The 23,550-nt window shown below is 44.0% G+C and overlaps 1 protein-coding gene across 1 annotated transcript in view; it reads right to left on the bottom strand.

Moving 5' to 3' along the window:
- The window catches only part of CCDC60 (coiled-coil domain containing 60), a 202,052-nt gene extending 194,532 nt beyond the window's left edge, over positions 1-7,520 (bottom strand). The window contains exon 1 of the mRNA XM_006151553.2: positions 6,960-7,520. Coding sequence (XP_006151615.1) covers positions 6,960-7,049 — 90 coding nt within the window. The 5' untranslated portion in view covers positions 7,050-7,520. The remainder of the gene's footprint in view (positions 1-6,959) is intronic.
- Between the last annotated feature and the right edge of the window lie 16,030 nt (positions 7,521-23,550).

Genomic DNA, 23,550 nt, shown 5'->3' on the forward strand with positions numbered 1-23,550 from the left:
AGTGGTTGTTGGATTTTTATTTTATTTGAGTTTACTTTCGTTTTTCAGGCTAATCAGTGATGTGGTGCAGGGGGAGTGGTCTTAGTGATTAGAGGCCAGAGAGCTCGCCCAGCGCTGAGCGCTTCTAACAAAGACTGATGACTCACCACGGCCAGCATTTATCTCTTCAGGTCACAATTTCTCCTATCTGGACAAGGAGGAAAATCATTTCATATTTGCAGTGAAAAAAATATTGTGCTGGGAGTCAAGGTTTTTCTTGTTGGGGAAAATCTTTCTAAAATACGTTGGTTCTCTTTTTTTTCTGATTCCAGGCAGACCAGCTGGTATGTATGGTAGAGCAGGCTTCTGAGGCCCTCTGGGCTTACCCACCCTCATTATTTGGGGATAGGGAAAAGGAGATGCTTGGGCCCAGGTTCTCTTCACCCCTGGAATTCGGCCTGGTTTGCCCCCTTACCCCCACATCTGCCAATTCACCTCTCAGCAAAGAACTAGACTGTGGAGGTCCACCGAGGTGCAAAACAGGATTAACCAACCCCTCTATTGCAGAGTTGCTAAAAGGATTAGAGAAGACCACAATGATGGTGAAGGTTGAGTAGCATTTACTCTGTACCAGGCTCTCTTCCAAGACCTTTACTCGGATTAACGCCTCAGATTCTCATGCTCCTAGGAGGAGGGAGCATTTTTCTTTTGAGCTGTATTTTGTGTATTCTGCGATGTGCTGTTTCTTACTGCATCTTAGCACCTCTGAAATGGGGACACAGCTTACCAGGGAAAGCAGGCAATCGTTTACTGCACAGTTTCCTTTCTATAATGCATGGCCCAGGAAAATGATGATGCATCTGGAAATGGAAGGCTTTTAGGATTAGATCAAATACAGCACGCTGGTTTCGAAGGAGGAAAGAAACTGCTCAAGATCGCACAACCTGCTAAGTGGTGGAGTTGGGGTTTGAACCCACGTAGTTTGCCAGAGAAGCTTCTCTTTTCATCATGAGGCTAGCATATGAGCAAAGCACCCAGTAAGAGTCCTGGAAATTTTAGGATCTGCCCAAATTAGGGATATTAGGGATACTTCTTTTCTTTTCTTTTCTTTTCTTTTCTTTTCTTTTCTTTTCTTTTCTTTTCTTTTCTCTTTCTTTCTTTCTTTCTTTCTTTCTTTCTTTCTTTCTTTTTTGTTTTTTGTTTTGGAGAGAGATTTTTGCTATAGGGCATGTATGCTCACTGGAGAGACAGAGATAGTCAGAAAGTGAGTAATCCCTTCTATTCATCCTCCTTTTGGGATTTTGGTCACACACACACACTTGCGCCGGGCGTGAGTTTGAAGGCCCTGGGTCTGGGCATTTATTAATCTCTTTTATGTGTTATTCTCCTCCCTCTCCAAAGAAACCTGGAAACAATTAGGAGCCTGTGCCTCGCACCTTCTATTTTCCCCTACAGTGCTCATGGTCAGCTTCGTGAGAGCCTAGTCATGTAACCATTATGCCATCTGCTGGTCCTTCTTTTTAAAAAAAACTATTTAATTTTATTTGTTATTGTTGTTATTATTATTAACTTGCTATACACCATGTGCGCTCACCAGAGACAGAGGGAGAGAGAGACAAGAGAGAAAGAGGACAAGTGAGAAATCAAGCTCCCAGGTCTGGGACTAGAACCATGGCCAGCCATGTGGGAGTCTAGCACCTTAACCACCACACCACCTGCTGGCCCCTCTCTCTGGGTTTTTAATTACAGTGAGAGAGAAACTTCAGACACCAGGAGACAGAGTCTTTATAAAGGATTTCACACCTTTACAGTTTCTGCCAACTGCTATTTCTGCGTTCCCATCCTAGAACATGGGAAATGGTGTCTTACGAACCCCTCCATTTTATTTTAGTCTTTTCCAAGGCAGACATTGGGGGTCCATAGTAATTCTACATACAACCTTCTCCTCCTCTCTGCCATGGCTAATCCCATTAGGTTTCTCTTTGGCTGCCTTGGGAAAAAAAAAAGGGAAAAGGGACACCCTAAACAGATTAGGGAGCCCAACATCAGGGCATACTAGGTTTCCTCAAAGACCTTCAAATAGAGAATTTGTGTGAGTTAAGTATAGGAGCCTGTGCCTTGTACCTTCTTGTTTCCTGTATGGTGCTGGGCACTGGACAGGACAGCTCCTTATTACAGCTGGATTGGCTTGGTAAGGTAGAGAGGGCTTGAACTCTGGAGTCAGATGAGACCAAGTTCAAATCCCAGCCCTTCTCCAGGCTGGGGAGGTGTCCTTGGATAAGGGATTTGTCTTCTCTATGTCTTGATATTGCCACCTGTCTCACCAGGAGGTGATGGTTTATACCTTGAGGGATTGTAGAAGGTTCTGAAATATCACCCGCAAAGACTTTAGCTCAGAATGTGGGACATGGTGGACACTCGATGCATGCCAGCTCCCATCATCATCCTCATCATTATTTTTTAACATTTAAAAATTTATTTTGTCAGAGAGAGAGAGAGAGAGAGAGGGAGGAAGGCCCAGCTCCAGCAGGTCCTCACCGCACAGTCCATCCCCAGCTTTAGTTAAGCCGGAATTCCACAGGTGAGGACGCAGTTCCCAAGACTGCCTTCTACTCACTTCAGACACCAGTCCCAGGTCCAGGCCTCTGGAGCTTCTGACCAACCAACTCCAAGTTGGGGTTCCCCAAACCTCCTCCTTTTCTTAGATTCAATTGATTTGCTAGAGAGGTTCATAGAACTCATGGAAACACAATCACAAGTTTATTATAATAAAGGAATCCCTTTCTCACTCCCTAGCACGATGGCCACACTGCAATCCCTTCTCTGTTCTCCTCTTGGGATTTTGGGCATGTACACATACACACCTGGCGTGAGTTTTAAGCTGCCAGATCTGGGACTCGAAACGCAGTCGACCATGTGGGAGCAGTGCCACTATGCCACTTGCTGGCCCCTATTATAAAGGGTTTTTCCAAGGATAAAGATGAGGAGATGCATAGGGCAAGGTATGTGGGGAGTGGGGGTGTGTGTCGAACCATGCCCTTTCTGGGTGTACCACTGTCTGGAAACCTCCAGGTGTCCATCTAGCCAAGAGCTCCCTGAACCCTGTCCTTTGGGTTTTATGGAGACTACATTGCACAGGTGTGAGATGCCAACAACTGGGTGGGAGAACCCAGCGAGGCCTGTCTATTCAAACTACGGACCTCTCTGTATGACCTGCTCCTCCCTGGGAATGGGGTGGGACCCTTCTAGGAGAACACACCATGAATGGTGAAGGCCTAGGATGAAGGTCTTGGAGATAAGGGAAGATTGGAGTTCTATGACCTGCTTTTAGGGGTAGGTGAAAGGAAGTACTGTCTTTCACTTTTATTTCTCTCTCTCTCTCTCTCTCTTTTTTTTTTTTTTTTGAGAGTTTATTTATTTAGTTACAGGGTGTGCACTTGCCAGAGAGACAGAAAGTGAGAAATCACCCTTCAGGGGAGATGGCCATGCCATAATCCCTTCTCCATTCCCCTCTTGGGATTTTGGGCACACACACACACACACACACACACACACATGCACCCAGTGTGAATTTCATGCCGTCAGATCTGGGACTTGAACCTCCATCAGCCATGTTAGAGTCCAGTGGCTTAACCACTATGCCACCTACTGGTCCACACCTTTCTCTCTTGAAGCTGCTTCAGAAACCAAGGAAAGGCCAACTACTTAGGAGCCAGGAACTGTGGTTGAAACCCAGATTATGTATATCATCATAGCATGGTTGGGTGGGGGCAGAAGGACTTCCGTGAGGCTTTTGCCCTGGAAGTCTTAGCTTACCCAACAGTTCCTTGGAAACCTTCTTCCCATCCTTTGGCCTTCCTGGTCTCACTGTCTTCCTCCCATCATTTCAATCTGTATCTTCTTCCATACTCTTCACACCTCTATCCCAGGATGGAAGACTCTATTGAATTTAGTCGGGTATATAGCTTCTTTCTATCCCAAATCCAGCATGCATGTGCACACATGCACGCGCGCACACACACACACACGCGTGTGCACACACGGAGTCTGAGCTAGCTGTCCTTTTTCTTTGCTCCCACAGTACCCTGTGACACCTCTCAGCACATCATTAATCACTCTGTATTGTAATTATCTGTTTCTTACTTCTTTCACTCCTTGTCCCAAATATACGCATTATAGATTGTGAGATTCTTGAAGGTGAGTCTCATTTTTTACAAGAGCGAGTGTTTAGCCCACAACAGGGATTCAATAAGTCTTTGCTAAATGAATGAAATAACAATATAACTAAAATCTAGGGAGTGTCTACTCTGTCAGGAATGCTTCTAGACGCTCTTGGCATGCAGTAAGTCATTTGAGGTTGATGTTCACACAATGCCAATGTCGTTTTTACACATGACAGCATTGAAGCAGAAATATTCTGTAACTTTTCCAAGTCCACAGGTCTGCTAAGAGACATATCTGGGGTTCGAACCAGGCTGTTTCTGTCCTTTACAACTGTCCCAATGCTCCTAGCTACCGAAGTGTCCATCTCCTCAGTCTCCCTCATTCTCTTTCCCACACTGGTCTGATGTCCAGTGAGGGCTGCTCTGGATCAAGCACATTTCTGTGTAGCATTTTGAGGTAAAAGGAGATCGGAGAAGCTGAATTTGTGTGTGCGTGTGTGTGTTTTGTTTTTACCCCAGAGTAATCTCACCCAGAAAGCCAAGCAATGAGAAGTGTAATGTGAGTTAATCTTTAGAAAGAGCAGCTCAGGGACACTTTGGGCCACCATGAAAGGTTGTGTGTACTTTCTCTTAATTGTCAGAGGATACATGCACTTGCCAGATAGAGACAGAGTTACAGAGAGAGACAGAGAATGCGTCACTCATGGTGGTAGTCATGTCAAAATCCCTTCTCCTCCATTTCTCCATCCTATTGAGACTTTATGCACATCCACACGTGCCCAGTGTGGTTTTTTAAGCTGCTGGGTGCTGGGAGCTGGGTGCTGAGCCGAAGCTGACCAGGTGGGACCTGGTACCCTTAACTACTAGGCTTTGAGACCAGCCTTGTTTCTTTCTTTCTTTCTTTCTTTTTTTTTTTTTCAGGAGAGATTTTGCTATAGGTAATGTGCACTCACCTGAGAGACAAACTGAGCGAGAGAGACAGAAAGTGAGAAATCACCCCCCACGTGGGATGGCCATGTTGCAATCCCTTCTCCATCTTCCTCTTGGGATCTTGGCGCGCACACACACACACATTTGCCCAATGCATGATTTAAGCCACAGGGTCTAGGACTTGAACCATGGTCAACTATGTGGGAGTCCAACAATGTAACCATTATGCCATCTCCTGGTCCCTGTATTTTGTTTTTGTTTTTGTTTTGTTTTTAATGAGAGCCTTTTCAAAGTTTATTTATTCATTTCATAAATGAGAGAGAGAGAGATAATACAGCACCCCAGACAAGGACTTGACACAGCAATCCACTCTCCAGCTTTCAGCTCACCCAGGATCACGGGCATATACATGCCTACTCAGTGTCCCAAAGGAGGCCTTGGGGCCAGCAACTAGACATGAATGGCAATCAGCCTGTATGGGTCTGCCTCAGGGAGCAGAGCTTCTCGGCAGCATTACCATCCTGTTCAAAAGTGCTGGTGAGCTGTGGCTCTCCTTCGTGCACTGGTGCTGCGTCCCCTGGCCACCCTTCCTAGGACATAACTGTGACCCTGAGGTGCGTGCATGGGGGTTCCACAGGGAGCCTGTGTGGACTCGCTCCCACTCTTCCTCTTGGCTAATCTGTGGCAATATAGGGGTTTGAAGGTGGGCACACTTATAATTGTGACCTACCTAGTTATCATCATTTAAAAAACAAACCTGGGACTGGCAGATGTCGTAATGATTACATTGCAAGACTCCCACATAATCAACCACAGTTCGAGTCCTGGACCCAGCAGCTTAAAAACTCCTGTCAGGCACATATGCATCCAAGATCCCGAGAGGAGAATAGAGAAGAAGGGATTGTGGTGTGGCCATCCCCCTGTGGGAGGGATGATTTCTCGCTTTCTGTTTCTCTTTCTCTCTGGAGAATGCATTTGCCCTATAGCAAAAATCTCTTTAAAAACAAACAAAAACAAATAACCCCCCAGAAACCCAGGGCCAAATGATGGTGGTACAGTGTGATACTCTGCAAGACTATCCTGTGTGGGAAGTTCCCGGTTCAAGTCCAGAGACCTGCCTGAATACACTGCCCATATGATTGGGGCTGAATGAAGCTGAGGGTGAATCTCAGCACCCTGTTGGGGTGCTCTGTGTATCTCTCAGAGAAGAAAGAAAGAAAGAAACCTTAAAAAGCAAAACAAAACAGAGACCTGCGACTCCAGCCACTCATTCTATGTTCGTTTTCCTTTTTCTTTCAAACCGACGCCAGTATTCCATGTCACGCATACATTACCAAGTGTTAACATCATGCTAGACAATCTCCGAATCTTACTCCATTTAATCTTCACACTGTTTCTGCCTAGTTGATGTTCCTGTCCTCGTTCTGTAAACACGAGAAAATAAAGGCCCAGGGATGCTAAGCAACTTGTCTAATGTTACCAGGCTAGTGAGTAGCAAACCCAGCCTTCCAACTCAGAAGTTCGACGCTCTGCGGCCTCCAGAGAGAGATACGCACAGCCCCGGGCCCGGAGGATCTCTGAAAATAAGTTCTGTGACGGCAAACCTGCAATTCATCTTAATTTTTTCCCGATGTTCTACAGTGTCGCTGCCGATTTATTCCATCATTTTGGAATTACTGGCTAATAGGATGGTCCAGCTCACCGTTCTGGCTCACATTTTCATTCTTTTCAAGAAACCAACCGTTGATCACCACAGGGAGGTGTCTCGACAACTGAAATATACCAGGACTCTTCCCGCTTTGCCTCTCCCTGCTTGATCTGGGGGCTAGTTCCTATTTCATGTCTTCCTGAAAACATGGCAGGGTGCAGTAGTGAGGGGAGACTCACCTGCATTTGATGTTCTGCGCCATGAAAGAGCCACATGGTCCCCATGTTGAGGGGGCTCTGGATCTTCTTGGTGGCTGGTAGCTTCGTCATCTTGGAAATTGTTCAGGCTTTAGCCTGTCTGTCCCCCAAGGAAAGGGTTTCTTCAGAATCTTCTGTTTCAGCAGCCACTGGTGGGAGGGGCACCAGCAATTTCTTCCTGACTCAAGTCCCAAGTAGTAAACCAACTCCAGAGGAATTGCTGTCCCAGATGTAAGGGGAGAGCGAGTCATCTGGGTCTCCCACAGACAGGACAAGGAAGACTGGATAGGGTAGAACCAGACAAGCCTAGAAGTATTTGCTTTTTAGAAAGTTACAAAGTTTTATAACCTTTCCCCTTCGTTGGAAAGGGATTTTTTTTTTCTCTCCTATAAGCAAAATAAGGTATGAACTAAAAAAATAAACTCCCACTGATACCATGTGAGGGGGCCCCGTGGAGGGGCCCCCAGATCCCCATTCTAGACAGCACCTGGGAACTAAGGCAGCCCCAATACCGGTTCAGCCCTGCACTGCGGGGACAGTAAGCCTTGCCAACTGTAAGGGAAGTTGGGAGGGCACTTTGTTGCCTGGCAACAGGACGCTGTGGAGGGCTTCCTCATTGGCCGGGATTGGTGGGGGCGGGGACGCCTACTCTTTCTGGATGCTGGGACAACTGCCGGCAGTTGGGCCCGGAAAATATAAATCTGAAGTGTTTTCTCTTCTCAGCCCTGAGGCCCCTGACCCTTTGTCTGTGCCTAACTACAAACCACTCCTTCCTTTCAAACTCTGCTTGGTCCTGCTGCTAACTCACTAGTGCAACCTTGTGCTTCGGGTTGGGTAGCTGACGAGGGCCTTCAGTCTCACAATTACCTTCATCTGAGATACTTATTTCTTCCCCCCTTTTGCATTTGATAAACACTTACTCATCCTGCCAAGTCCATGTCTGTATGTAGATACACACACACACACACATCCCTAATAAATAAGTTCATAGATGTGTATATGTGTGTATGGCATTTCTCAAGGGCTTAGAATGTGTGGTTTTAAGTGTTTTATGTTTATTAACTCAATTTAGCACAGCGCTCCTTTAAAGAAGGTGTTTTAGGCCCATATTTTGCAGACCAAACAACTGAGGCACAGAGAGATTAAATGACATGCTTAAGGTCGCTCAGCAAGTACCTGAGCTGAGTTCAAAGCCAGAACTGTTTGATTCTAAAGCCTAAACTCTTAACCAACCTGCTGCATGACCTGAGATAAAATGCCTGAACTGTGGAGTCCCTATCTTTTCTTTTCTTTTAAGAGAGATTTTTTTGTTATAGGGTGCATGCGCTCACCAGAGAGACAGAGAGATAGCAAGAAATCACCCCCCAGGGGTTGGCCATGACACAGTCCCTTCTCCTCTGTTCTCCTCTTGGGATTTTGGGCCCACATGCACCTGCGCCTGGCGTGAGTTTTAAGCTGCCAGGTCCGGGACTCGAACCACAGTAGATTACATGGGGGTCCAGCAACATAACCATTACACCATCTGCTGGTGCCTGGAGTCCCTATCTTTTAAATGGGAATAATAGCTTTGTTACAGATTGTTAAGGATTGGACTAGATAATATATACAAAGGCTGAACATATGTGCTGTCCTGGTTAAGTGGTACTATTATTATTCCCTGGCATCCCTTCCCTAGGAAGAATTAGGCACTGGTACTGTGCTGGGTTCATTTCACAGCAGATAATAATACTAACTAATATTTATCGATCACTCGCTCTGTGCCAGGTACTGTACTAAGCATTTTACATGCATTAATGTATTTAATCCTCCCCATAACCTTCTGGGGTACGTCCGCAGTCTGCAGCAGATTTATTGCAGAGGCTTTGATTCGCATGCTTTTGCGGTGGCCTTATTTTACACTGGATCAATCTCATTCATGCATTATCCCTAAACCTTGATCTGCTGAGGATTATGATATCATCATGGCCTCGTCCCCTTAGAAGGTGTCCACTGCAAGATGACACTCCGCAGAATGCAAAACGCCCTGCCTCCCGCTTCGAATGCTCCTGCCTGGAAATCACGATTTTTCTCGCCATTGTCTGAAGACTGACTCTGACCTTCCCTTTCACAGGAAGTTTTGGTCCTCCTGCTTTTTATTGTGGGCAGCATTAAACCACCAGCAAGCCTTTCAGAATGGTGCAGATAAACAGAATCGTGTTCGCAGGATGGGGTTGGGGATGAGGGGCTGAGAAAATACAACAGAATGAGAAATATTCACCTCTGAACAGAATAGACAAGGGACTATCTTCATATAGTTTTGGACATAGGCTTGGTAAAGAGTGACTCAACCAGTTCTGTATGAACCCAAAGAATAGGAGGAGGGTTTTGCCTCAATATGAGAAAATCACACACAACAGAACATTGTCTTTAGAGGCGTGTGCTGTGGAGTAAGGCTGTGCCACTGAGCAGCCTCGATGATAATCCTCCCAGGAGTATGCTAGAATCCAAATGGGTTCATTCATTTGAAGCCCAATGTCTAGCCCAAAGAAAGTACTCATTAAATGTTAGCTCTTATTTCTTCTGTTATGAATACTCACCTGTCTGTGGATAGAAGAATTGAAAGCAGGAAGGGTTTTGGAATTGAAACGACCCCTGACAAGTGTACAAGAGGGCATGTAATTGGAATCTCCCAGAAGAAAAGTCAGAGTGGGACTGGATATGCAAGAGATTTATTGGGGAAAATGATTATGAAGGATAGTAGGGAGGTAAGCAGGAGTGAGCTGGAGAAGGCATTGAAGGGGAGATGGGAAGAAGGATAGGAAGGATTGGGTAGGAAGAGCTGCCATTTTGAGAAAGACTTGACCAGGCTAATGAGGAGCCCCTGTGCCTAAGTTGCCTGAGAAATGAATTCCCCATTAGGCAGGAAAGGCCTGGTTCTAGGACTCCCACCCTGCTCAGTGACTGTCTGGGAGCTGTCGGGGTAAGGATTGAAAGCATGCAGTGGCTCCAAAGATGCAGCCCCTACCAATCAACTATGCTCCCTACAGCACTCTCTTGTTGAGACCACTGAGCCAGACACCTCCAGGGCCACCTCAAGCCATCTTTTATACTGCACAGATTTACTTTGGATGCATGTTCGAGGAGCAGGTCCTCTCTCAGAGCTCCTGTAGGCCTCTCTTCCCTAGAGAAGATTTAGAAAAGGGATATTAGTTGGCAAAACTTGAGTGTCTATCACTGCAGCTGGTGTTGGGGATATCACTTGTGTCCATCTTCTTCTTCCTTTGCTGTCCATTCTAAATTTCCCTTACCCTTAACTCTTACCTCTGTAGGTCTCCTGGTAGCTTACCTGGTGATGTGACCAAAGTCTTCATTCCTGACAACTCTGAGCCTTTAAGTAAATATTCCTTTGTCTTAGTCTGCTCTTGTGTTGCCAACAGAGTCTGGGTGAATAAAGAATAGAGGTTTATTTGATTCATGATTTGAGTGGCTGGAAAGTCCAAAGATGCAAGGCTGGCATCAAGCCAGCTATATCACAACCTAGCTAACAGAGGGAGAGAGGTGGCAGGTGAGTGTAGACAGAGAGACCTGGAGTCAATAATCCTCCTTTTATAGCAACTCTCTTTGGTAAGAACTAACCCCTTCTCACAAAAGCTAGAACTGCTGGACCTCATGAGAAATCATTAATCTATTCATGAGGGTGGTGCTTTCACAATCAATCACTGCCCACTAGGCTTCACCTCTCAATGATCTCACCATTTCCCAGCTCCGTTACACTGAGGGCAAATTCTAAAACAAGAGCCTTTAGGGGACAAACTGTCATCTAAACCATAACAAGTCACCTTGTCTCAGAATTGTTGCATCATATCCATTCCTAGTTAAAGTTTGGCAAGAGAGTGCTAAGATGCACTGAAATGGTTTACTTAGGCTCCGTATAGATTCCTTCCTATCTCTATTATTAGTCAGGAGCAATTGTCCCTACCAAAATAGTATGTCTCTTTTTTGCCTGGTAGGTCCTAGACATAAGAAATCCAAAGTGCCCAATGGCCATTGTAGCTAATAATCAACATAATCCGTGTTGTGTCTCTTGGTAAAAACGTGCCCACCTGGACTTCTAATCCCAACCCCAGAGTTGCAGAAATGAGAAAGACACATTCCCTTAGTGCATTATTGGATGTGAAGGGCAATGGGACCACCCCGTTTCTACTTCTTGGTTCCTGGGTCTATAGATTGGTCCTACTGGGGACACAGTGTTGTATAGAGGTCTTTGATTTGATGCATATACTTCAGTTTGTAGTAGAGCACCCCATCGTCACAGCTTCTGAGCTGGTACTTCAGTTTATTCTTTTATTTAATCATTATTTAATCTTTGGAGAGTTTTTTTTTTAAATCATAAGGCATGTATGCTCATCAGAGAGACAGAGACAGAGAGAGAGAAAGTGAGAAATCACTCCCCGGGGGAGGGGGGTGGCCATGCTATAATCCCTTCTCTCCATTCTCCTCTTGGGATTTGGGGCACACACACACACACACACACACACACACACACACACACACACATATACCCGCACGCCTGTCATGAATTTGAAGCTACCGTGGTCAGCCATGTGGGAGTCCAGCATCTTAACCACTACATCACCTGCTGGCCCTCAGTTGCTTTTTTCAACAAACTGGTCCAGAACTCTGGGACTTAATTGCTTTTGGGTGAGATGGTATGTGATATAAGTGTATGCCATGGTCTTTGTGAAGTAGTTTTCTAGTGTTTAGACTTTCCATGGGTGTAGAAGGCAGTGATGGTAGCAGACAGTGTTGGCACCAAGTCCATTTTTTTCAACACTCACAGCTCCCAAGGAGGGCGCTTTGCTACTATTTTACCTGAGACTTTCCTCTGGATTCAGCAGAAGTTCCCGAACTTTCTTGGTTCATGTCACCCTTGGCTCATCATTAATTTTTAATGTCACCTTTAAGCCAAAAGAAAGACTTGAAGAAGCCCATGGTATTATGTAGTTAGGTCTCTACAATTTAGAAAGTATTTATATCCTAACAGCATAGAAGACATTGGGAAAAAATGATATGCATAAATGGAAAGAAATAATATTTGTGTTTGATTTCTTAAATAGCCCCAATTGCGTACTAGTGGAACAGTGCACCTGGTTGGCACTGCACAGCCTCTCAGATGGTGGGATCCTATTGGACACCATCACCTTCATTTTCTGCAGCACATTGATTTTTGTGCAGTTCTTACTTTTTATCATGACAACTACCTAGAACCTAATCTTTTAAAAAGTTTATACGTAATTTTCCATGAGTGTGAAAGAGAGTGAGGGGGAGAGACAGTGAGACAGCAACCCCAAAGGGTCCTGGTGTTATGACTGATCCCTAGCCAGCCAGTCCCAGACCACAGGCATGTGCATGCCCAGCATACTAAGGGATTTCTCCAGATATGAACTCAAAACCCTTCTACATGGGTCTGCCTTACAGAGTACAATGCTTTATTGCCGCACTACTGCATAGCCCCTCAAAACCTGGTTTTGAAATCTATGATGTCATGAAAGGAGCATTATACAATCTACTATTGAAATGGAGTGTACTAGTCAGCTAGAGCTGCATAACAAAGCACCCCAGACTGGGTAGCTTAAACTATTAAAATTCATTTTCACATAATTTGGAGGTTAGATGTCCAGAATGAAGGTGTTGGCAGGATTGGTTCCTTATGAGGCCCTTCTTCTTGACTTCCAGATGACTGCCCTCTTCCTGTGTCATCACATAATCATTCCTCTGTACCCATCTTTGTTCACATTTCCTCTTATTAGAAGGACACCTGTTAGATTAGATTAGAGCCCATGCTAATGACCTCATCTTAACTCAGTTACCTCTGTCCAGATCCTATCTCCAAATAATGTCACATTCTGAGGTCCTGGGGATTAGAACATCAACATATGAATTTGAGGGTGACACAGTTCAACCTGCACCACTAAGCTACTTCAAGCTAGTAGTTTCAGTGATATACAATAGATGTTGCTGTATTTCTGTCAGGAGAAGGGATTGTGACATTAAAAATGTCCCTAACTAACATCTTCTGTGTTTTTCTACAGCTTCCTGAGACATTTGGGAGCATAGTTTGGGAACCATAGGACTACATGGATGAAGATATTCTGCCTTTGAGCAGAACAGGCTGGAATTGCAAGAAATTCATGCCCATAGGAGGAGCCATAAAGCAATGACTAAGGTAAGTGTGTGGATGAATGTCCTGCCTCCTCGCTCCTCAGGTGGGACATCTCTGGAGCATGTTCTGCACTCCCCAGAGGTCCCCTACAGGACTGATTGTGGGCAACCTCATAGCCCACAGTGGTTGCTACTCACCAATGCACCCACATTATGTCTTTTCCTTTTTCTGTTTTGCTTCCTCACTTTCCCTCCCAGCACTTCCCGAGGGGCCTCCCAAAAAAGCTACTCATAGTCAAACCCTTGTCTCTGGATCTTCTTCTGGGGAACCCAACCTCAGTCAGTGATGACTAGGGTAATCAGGGAGACTTGAGTCAGGCCTTGAAGCTATGCCCTAGCTTCCTGTCAGGACACTTGAAGTTCTTCCTCCTTCGTCTCATTCCATGGGTTGTCTACCTTCTTTGATCACCTAGTCCCATAGTCTCCTTTTTACCACCACTTTCATGGATTTTTTTTAAGAATTATTTGGACCAGCAGTTGACATAATGGCTATGTTGCTGGACTCCCATGTAGTTGACTGCAGTTCAAGTCCTGGACCTGGTGACTTAAACTCACACCGGGCACATTTGTGTGCATGCCCAGGATCCCAAGAGGAGAAAGGTGGAGAAGGGATTTTGGTGTGACCATCTCACCTGGGGGGGGGGTGATTTCTTGCTTTTCTGTCTCTGTCTCTGTCTCTCTCTGTCTTTCTGGCAGGTGCATGTGTCCATAGCAAAACCTCTAAAAAAAAAAAAAAAAAAAAAAGAAAAGAAAAGAAAGAAAATAATTACTTATTTATTTATTTAGTTCCATTTGTTATTGTTATTATTTTTTAATTTGATCAGAAAGAGACAGAGAGAAAGGGAAAATGAGAAAGCAAGCTGCCAGGTCTGGGACTTGAACTGTGGTTGGTCATGTGAGGATCCAGCGCCTTTAACCACCACGCCACCTGCCGGCCCTTTTCATGGATATCTTAAAGAGTTCCTTGATATTCTGAGAGGCCAACATATTTTCAGATATGCAAATATATCCCCCAACAGTGAAATATTTGACAACTGAGATATGAAGTGATTGTTTAATTCTTAATTCCTGGGTGATTTATGCAAAATATGAACTGAAGGACATGAAGTGACAGGCATTCTCTCCTCCCAATTTGCCAAAAAAGAAAAGCATTCAAAGGGCTTAAAAATAGACGTATCAAGTAGAAGAAAAATTGGGGAATGTGTCAGACGCCAGCTGGGATAGCTGAAGTGAAATCTCAAAACCTGGTAAACACTCAGATTTCAGTCAGTAATACATATGTTTGGTATTAAAAACCTATCGGAGAAGTCATCGTTTTCTGCGTATCGTTAATATGCTTTGTCTGTGTTGCTTCTAGCACCCAGAGAACTCCTTCTGGGTATTTTTACTGAAATGTCAGCACTGGCTTTACAAATTAAGGGGCTCAGGGCAAGAGTAAAATTTGGGACTCCCTCGACACCTGGTGGCTGGCAATCTACTGACGAATTGTTTCCAGGATGAAATACCACGGGTAATGTGCATTTTTACCACCTCCATGGATTCCTGTGCTTTATTGGATTAAAGAAGGATTACTGCATGCTACATCGTCCCTGGGGGGCTCTCTGGCTTCACATCTCCTTCCTATCCTCTCTTCCGAGGCAGGAAGTGAATTTGGATCTTTGTAAGTGAAGAGAAGAAAATGTCATGCTAGTCTGCCTCCTCTCCCCTTTCTTTCTCATTGGCACACCTGGCCTAGTAGCAGCAGAAAAATTTTGGCTCTTGGGTTAATTCTTAGTGACTTTCTCCTCCTGGAAACCTCAGACGGGATTCAAGCTACCTCTATTTTTATATGCTTCATCTCACTGTGTCCTGGGAGATTGGGATTATGGGACTATCAATTCCATTTTACAAATGTAGAAATTAAAGCAAGCTCTGGGATTGAGTGATTTGTCAGGGGTAGAGGTTGTCTGAGAATGCAGGATTTTTTTTTTTTAATTCTGAATTCAGTGATTTATTTTACCACTCTTTCATACTGTTTTAATGCTGTTCCACTTAAAAGTGTGTGTATGTGTGTGTGTGTGTGTGTAATTCTGCAGAAAAATCTAGGGTAACTTCTGAAAGATCTACCAAAGGGGGAAAAAAACCCTGGGATTTTCAAGTCACCTGGAAAATGAACTTCTCCAGGATTCTAGAGGAAGCCTTTGTTTGCTGTTGTTTTGTTGTTTTTTAGACTTATTTTATTTAATTTTATTCATCTCTTTTTTTTTTTTTTTAATTTGACCAGGGAGAGACAGAGAGCAAAAGTGAGAAAGCATACCACCAGGTTCTGAAACTTGAACTATGGTCCACCGTGTAGGAGTCCAGAGCCTTAACCACCATGCCACCTGCCGGTCCCCAAGGAAGCCTTTGCTTTAACTGTCAAATAAGACAGCTCAACCTCTCACCCCAGGTAGGAAGGCACCTCCTTTCAAATATTCCTGTGAATTTTCAAGTATCTCACACTTTTCCATTCACTATACGTTCTAGACTGCTTCCTGTCTTTATTGCTAGAATTATATCACCCCGAAAAAGGTATATTTGAGTCTTTAAGCCCAGTTTCTGTGCATCTGACCTTATTTGGAAATAGGGCTTTTGCAGATGATCAAGTTAAAATGAGGTTCTATTGGACTAGAATAGACCCTATCCAAATGATTTGTGACTTTATAAGAAGAGGAGATTTTAGGTATTGAGACAGAGATACACAATGAGGAAGCCTCAAAACAACGCAGACCCAGATCAGAGTGACACGTCTGTAAGCCTAACAACACCAAGGATGGCCACATGCACCAGAAGGCAGGAAGAGGCAAGGAGGGGTCTTTCCCTCGAGCCCTGGGGAGAGCATATTGCCCTTCCAATAACTTAATTTGGAGCTTCTACCTCCAGAACCAAGAACATAAATGTCTGTTGTTTCAATCCACATGGTTTTAAATAATTCATTATGGCAGTCCGGAGAAACTAATACACCACCCAGCTTAGCTGCAGCTGTGTTTTACTCTCTGCCACAATGTTTTGTTTTTGTTTTTTTTGGAGAGGTGTTTTGTTTTTTATTTTGGAGAGGTTTTTTTTTTTTTTTTTGCTATGGGGTGTGTGTGTTCGCCAGAGAGACAGAGAGAGATGGAGAGACAGAAAACAAGAAATCACCCTGCAGGCGGGATGGCCACTCTGCAATCCCTTCTCCATTCTCCTTTTGGGATCTTGGGCATGCGCCTGGTGTGAGTTTAAGTCACTGGGTCCAGGACTCGAACCACGTTCAACACATGGGAGTCCAGCAACATAGCCATTATGCTAACTGCTGGTCCCTGTTTTTTTTTTTGTTTGTTTGTTTTTTTGTTTTTTTTTTTGAGAGATTTTTGCTATAGGGTGCATGCACTCCCCAGAAAGACAGAGATAGCAAGTGAGAAATTGTTCCCTAGGGGGATGGCCACACCACAATCCCTTCTCCTCCATTCTCCTCTTGAGATCTTAGGCATGCATACACACACGTGTGCCCAGCATGAGTTTTGTATGCCACCAGGTCCAGTACTTGAACCACAGTCAACCATGTGGGAGTCCAGCACCTTAACTACTACACCACCTGCTGGAATGTCCTCTCTGCCACAGTTTATTTATACCCTCAAAGGCTGTGTATTTCCAAAGGCCATATGTAGTGGGGCTCTGCTGGAGACTTAGGATAACAGAGGAAGTCGGCAGCACAGTAGTGCAGACTCAGTGACTGAAATATGAGGTGTCCCTCAGCCAGCCTCTAGCCTATGGTGAAGGGAGTTGAATCCCACATGGCTGACCAACTATGGCTCGAATCCCAACTCTGGCGGCTTGAAAAACACGTGAGGTGCATGTGTTTGTGTGCCTAAAATCTCAGCAGGATGGAGAAATGGAGGAGAGGGGATTGTAGCATGACTAGGCCCCATTGGGGGAGTGGGTGCTTTCTCCTTCCACCGCTCTCTTTCTAAATTTCTCTGGAGAGTGCACACTGTGTAACCATTTTTAAAAATTAAATACTAGATATCCGTACATTTTCAATTAAATAAAAATAAAGTTCCCATGTGATTCTAAAACACAGAAGTAGAAACCCATGTCACACGTTCTGTTCGTGAGCTGTTTTTTTTTTTATATGAGGTAGAAATATTACTCATGTCTACAGATTTTTTAGCATGGTTTTTATTTCTTTTTATAGAAATAAAAAGTTTGACCAGAGAGAGATAGAGAGAGGGACAGGGAGAGTGAGAAAGCGAGCTACCAGGTTTGGGACTCAAACTGTGTTCAGCCATGTGGGAGTCCAACACCTTAACCACCACACCACCTGCCAGCCCTTGTCGTGATTCTTAAATGAATGCTTGCTGGGCCAGCAGGTGATATAGTGGCTAAGGTGCTGGACTGGCACATGGTTAACTGTGGTTCAAGTTCCAGACCCAGCAGCTTGAAAATCTTGCTGGGCGCATGGGATGCCTGAAATTCTGAGAGGAGAATAGAGGAGAAGGGATTGCATGGCCATCCCCTCTGGGGGGTGAGGAGTGATTTCTCACTTTATTTCTTATGGTCTCTTTATCTCTGACAAGCATACATGCCCCACGGCAAAACCTAAAAGTAAATAAATACTTGCTAAACTGGAGTTCTGGTTCATGGCTGTCCAAACGTTTGTTCATCCACTTCCTTTTATTGGCCAGAGAACAATAGAGTTTTATTCTGAGTCTACAGTCAGGATCTTGAGAGGGTAAAATGATGTCTTGAGATCCGCTTTCGCTGTGTCCCCACCTCACTGTAGCAGGGTATATAATCAAGGCCTCCCGTAGTGGACTTTGGCTGCTTTTCCTGTCCCACCTACACTTCCATGGAGAACTGCTTCTGCTTCTATGCTGCTCTGCTCAGTCTTGTGAGGATCGCAGGAAGAAGTTTGTCACATAAGTCTGGTTAATCGAAAACCCCATTTCCTCCTGATCACAGTGCCGGATCAGAAGTAAGATGTTTTCCAAAAGGGGTCAATCAGAATGATTGCCCCGAGCTTTTGTTTTTAAGAGAGATGTTGCTATAGGGTGCGTGCACTTGCTGAGGAGACAGAGAGGGAGACAGAGAGAGAGAGAGACAGAAAGTGAGAAATCACCCCTTAGAGGGGATGGCCATACCACAATCCCTTCTCCATTCTCCTCTCGGGATTTTTGGGCATGCATGCACATATGCCTGATGTGAGTTTTAAGCCACTGGATCTGGGACTTGAACTGCGGTTGACTACCTAAGAGTCCCACGATGTAACTATTATGCCTTCTGCTAGTTCCATCCCAGAGTACTTTTTTTTTTTTTTTTGAGAGGTTTTTGCTATAGGGCGCATGTGCTCACCAGACAGAGAGAGAGAGACAGACAGAAAGCGAGAAATCACCCCCCAGGGGGTATGGCCATGCCGCAATCCCTTCTCCTCCGTTCTCCTCTCGGGATCTTGGGCATGCATGCACACGCGCCCGACATGAGTTTTAAGCCACCAGGTCCAGGATGCAAACCGCGGTTGACTACGTGGGAGTCCAGTGACATAACCATTACGCTAACTGCTGGTCCCATCCCAGAGTACTTTTTAAAAATACTTTACTTAGGTCATGAGAGGGATAGAGAGATAAATATCCCCAACATGATCTTCATGCTGCGATCCATCCCCAGCCTTAGCCAGCCTGGATTATGGAGCATTTGCACACACCCAGTGTGCACAGAGAGGCCTTGGGACATGAACATGGGACCTTCTTATGTGGACCTAGCATGGCAGAGCATCGAGTTACTGCTGTACCACTGACTAGCACCTGCAGAGTACTTCTTTGTAATGCAAGAAAAAGGACTTTCTTTCAGTTTATAGAAATAGGAGTCCATGGGCTCTGTTTTTTTTTTTTTTTTTTTTTTTTTTTTTTTTTTTTTTCCACATAGAAGAGCTGTTCTAAAAGAGAAAAAGGCCAGGCCAACTCAGAAAAAAAGCAGACTGAAGAGAGAGATTGACTTCTGATGAAATTTGTGTGTCTGGATCCAGGTGGTCATGAAATTAGTACTGTCCAAAAAAACCCCAGAAATCCACTTACATGAGTCTTTGAACACCATTTTGTTATTGCTGTGGCTGTGACTGGTTTTTTTATGTCTTTTTAAAATTGATTAGGTTGGGATTTGTCATCTGCATGGAAACATTGACTGATTCAACTCTTCTTTACCCAAAGTGTTTTCGTTTTCTTTCTTTTTTTTTTGAGGGGTTTTTGCTATAGGGTGCCTGCGCTCGCCAGACAAACAGAAACAGAGAGACAGAAAGAGAGAAATCACCCCCCAAGGGGGATGGCCATGCCGCAGTCCATTCTCCTCCATTCTCCTCTCGGGATCTTGGGCATGCATGCACATGTGCCTGGCGTGAGTTTTAAGCCACCGGGTCTGGGACGTGAACCGCGGTCGACTACATGGGAGTCCAGCGACATTGCCATTATGCTAACTGCTAGTCCCCCAAAGTGTTGTTTTCTATCCTAATCTTCTAAAAATCCTATTTGGGATTTAAAAATATACTCTGACATGAGATGTAGGTCACTTTGACTACAGGATCAGGAGACCTAGTTCTGGGGAGGGCAGGGAGGTTACATCCAACTGAGAGGCAGTATTGTATGGGATGGGGAGGAAGCCTAGGACTTAAGTCAAACACGACTGAACTCAGCTACTGCTTTTTAATCACGGGTATTAGCCATGTTACCTTAGCTAAGTTTCCTATGTGAGCCTCGATATTTTCTTTATAAAGCTAGACCTGGAAGGATCAAACTTAACTATAAATAAAAATAAAATCTCCTACCAAACTTATAGGGTCACTTGAGGGTTAAATGACATAATTACCTATCTGACTTTATCTATAATCTCTATTATATGTGTGCATGTGTGCGTGTGTGTGTGTATGTGATCGATATAATCATAGGTTAGATAGATAAAACACATATTAGTATATACGTTAGCTACAAAACATTAAATAGGTACAAAATAAACATTAGCACTTATTATTAGTTCCTAAGTCCTTGGTGTTCTTGGAAGATCCTGCTCTTTCTCTCTCTGCTTTCCTTTCTTTCCTCGTTTCTTTTCTTCCTCCCTTCCTCCCTCCTTCTTCCTGTTAGAAATCACCAATGAGTAGGACCAGCAGATGGCGAAATGGTTATGTCTCTGGATTCCCATGTAGTCGACCACAGTTCAAGTCCTGAACCCGACCGCATAAAACTCACACCGGGCGCGTGTGCGTGCGTGCCCAAGATCCCAAGAGGAGAACGGAGGAGAAGGGATTGCAGCGTGGCCGTCCTCCCTGGGGGGTGACTTCTCGCTTTCTGTTTTCCTGTGTCTTTTTGTCTTTCTGGTGAATGGATGTGCCTTATAGCAAAAAATCTCTCTTAATTAAAAAAAAAAAGAAAGAAACCACTAATGAACTATAGTCTAAGAATGATGATAAATAGGAAATAAACCAGTCTTTGAAAAAGAACTAAAACCAAGCTTTAAATCAAAGTAACCCCTGACTAGATTAAGGTGATCTTTTCTGCTGTCACTGTCAGAAGTCAAAAGTAGTCTTCTGTGAAAGGTGATCTTACTATTTGGGACTTCAAAATAACTATATAATTTTTTTCCCATGCATATTGGCTAGCACTACATCAAAAATTGCTAGTATGTGGGGCCAGCAGGTGGCGTAGGGGTTACTGCACTAGACTCCCATACGACCAACTGCAGTTTAAGTCCTAGACTTGGCAGCTTGAAAATCAAGCTGAGCATGTGAGCACGCATGCCCGAAATCCCAGAAGGAGAAGGGATTGCAGCGTGGCCCTCTCCCCTGGGGAGGGTGACTTCTCACTTTCCTTCTCACTGCTTCTCTCTTGTTTCTTTCCAGTGTGCACACACACCTTACAGGAAAACAAACAAACAAGCAGACAGACAAAAAAAACACTTAGAAAAATTGCTAGGATATAGGCCCAGATAGCAGAAAGCAAGAGAAACAAAAAACAGTAGAAGCAAACCCAAAGGGATCTAGATATTAGTGTTAACAGACACAGACTCTAAAATAACTGGGATCAATGTGTTTAAAAAAATAGATATTTCTATGTCATCAGATTCACTAATCTTTCCCTCTTCAATATTTATTAATCCCATCCAGTGTATTTTTCATCTGAGACATTGTAATTTTGTCTCTAGAAGTTCGAGTCTTTTTTTAATCATTCATGTCTCTACTTAATATGTTCCATCTTTCCTTTAGTTACTTTATAACCTTTTTAATGTCCTTGTCTATTCATACTTGCCATTTCTGAGCCAATTTCAACGGACTGACTTTCATGTTATTGTGAGTCATCGTTTCCTAATTTTTTGTATGTCTGATAATATCTGATTGGATGCTAGACATTGTGATTTTTACCTTCTTGGGCACTGGATGTTTTCCTGTTCCTATAAATGTTTTCGAGCTTTGTCCTGGGACATAGTTAAGCTGGATTCTTTCAGGTCTAGCTTTTAAGTCTTGCTAGGCTGGACTAGCAAGGATTAATTGAGGTCTAATTTTTGTCCCATTATGAAGGCAAGCTTTTCTGAGTACTCTGCTTGGTGCTCCATAAATTATGAGCTCCAGCGACATAGCCATTACACTAACTGCTGGTTCCCTAAATGTTTTCGAGCTTTGTCCTGGGACATAGTTAAGCTGGATTCTTTCAGGTCTGGCTTTTAAGTCTTGCTAGGCTGGACTAGCAAGGATTAATTGAGGTCTAATTTTTGTCCCATTATGAAGGCAAGCTTTTCTGAGTACTCTGCTTGGTGCTCCATAAATTATGAGCTTTTTCTGTCTGGCTAGGCTGAGCAGACACTATTCCTGGCAGTGTGTGAGGTCTGGATGTTTCTCCCTCTGATTCTTTCAGATGGCTCTTTCATAGCCTCGGCTGATTCCTCACAGCCACGCACAGGAGACTCTGGGTGTTGGGGGCAGAACTTCTGAGAATCTCCTGAACTCTTTGGTTGTATAGCTTTACTGTCTGTACTACCCTTCCCTGTGAATTCTGGATGTCTTGACCTCGCTGGACTCCCAACCTCATCTCCTCAGCCCAGGCATGCTGTTCCCTTTGTCTCTGCCACAGACACGAAACTCTCCAGTCATTAAACTGAGACAATGCCAGGGCTCACCTTGCCTGTTTGTTTTCTGTCTCTCAGGAGATTACTGTTCATCATTGGCTGATGTCCAATGTTAAAACAAAACAAAACAAAACAAATAACCTTAATTTTATATGTATTATTTGATTCTTTAGCATTTTAGTGTGGAAGGGCACAATCCCTATTATTCCATCTTGACCAGAAAGTCTATAACTATATAGTGCAATAACTGAGGTTAAGTACTCATTATATAAATATAACATTATTTTGGGCCAAGAAGGAAGGGAGAGTAGAGATTACTTGCGGGGAGGGAGAATTAGGGATTATAACTGGGAGAGGTACCCAGGGAAGGTCAATGCTGCTGATAATGTTTTATTTCTTGGACCCAGTGGCGACTCTATGGATATGTTCACTTTGTGAGTACTAAATGCTATATATTATGATGATCTTTTTCTGTATCTGTCTTGCACTGCAGTAAATACCTTTATTTCTAGTATATGTTAAAACTATCGAAATATTTGTTATTGAGGGGAAATGTTAGTATTTACACCAGCATTCAGTATACCATGAGATTTAGAGTCAGAGCTGGGTTCACTTCTTGTCGTTTATATTGACTACGTAGGTAACCTTGAGTCCTATCATGACCTCTCTGAATCTCAGTTTCCTGTTTTCAGAAAGGGATGTAGTAGTAATATCTATCCCACAGGGTGGGCACAAGAACCAAATGAGCTATTTCATGTAAAAACTTATAGGTTACTTAGTAGGTTGTAAATAAGTATTTTTTAGGAGAGTTTTATTTTGAAAGAATTATGTTATTTAACTTTATTTATTTATTTGTTTAGCTTAATTTGACCAGAGAGGGACAGAGTGAGAGAGAGAGTGAGAGGGAGAGAGAAAGTGAGAAAGCAAGCCCCTAGGTCTGGGACTTGCACCATGGTCAACTATGTGGGAGTCCAGTGCCCTTAACCACCATGTCACTGGCTGACCCCTTTAGTAGAGAATTTTGCTATAGGATGCGTGTGCTCACCAGAGAGAGACAGAGACAGAAAGCAAGAAATACTCCCCCCACCCCCACCCTGGGGAGGGTGGCCATGCCACAATCCCTTCTCTTCCATTCTCCTCTCGGGATTTTGGGGACGCATGCACATATGCCCAGCATGACTTTTAAGCCACCAGGTCTGAGACTCAAACTGTGGTCAACTACATGAGAGCCCAGCAGAGTAGCCATTATGCCATCTGCTGGTGCCATTAAGCA

This window comes from Tupaia chinensis, unplaced genomic scaffold, assembly GCF_000334495.1.
Source record: "Tupaia chinensis unplaced genomic scaffold, TupChi_1.0 Scaffold000320_1, whole genome shotgun sequence".
Lineage (NCBI taxonomy): Eukaryota > Metazoa > Chordata > Mammalia > Scandentia > Tupaiidae > Tupaia > Tupaia belangeri.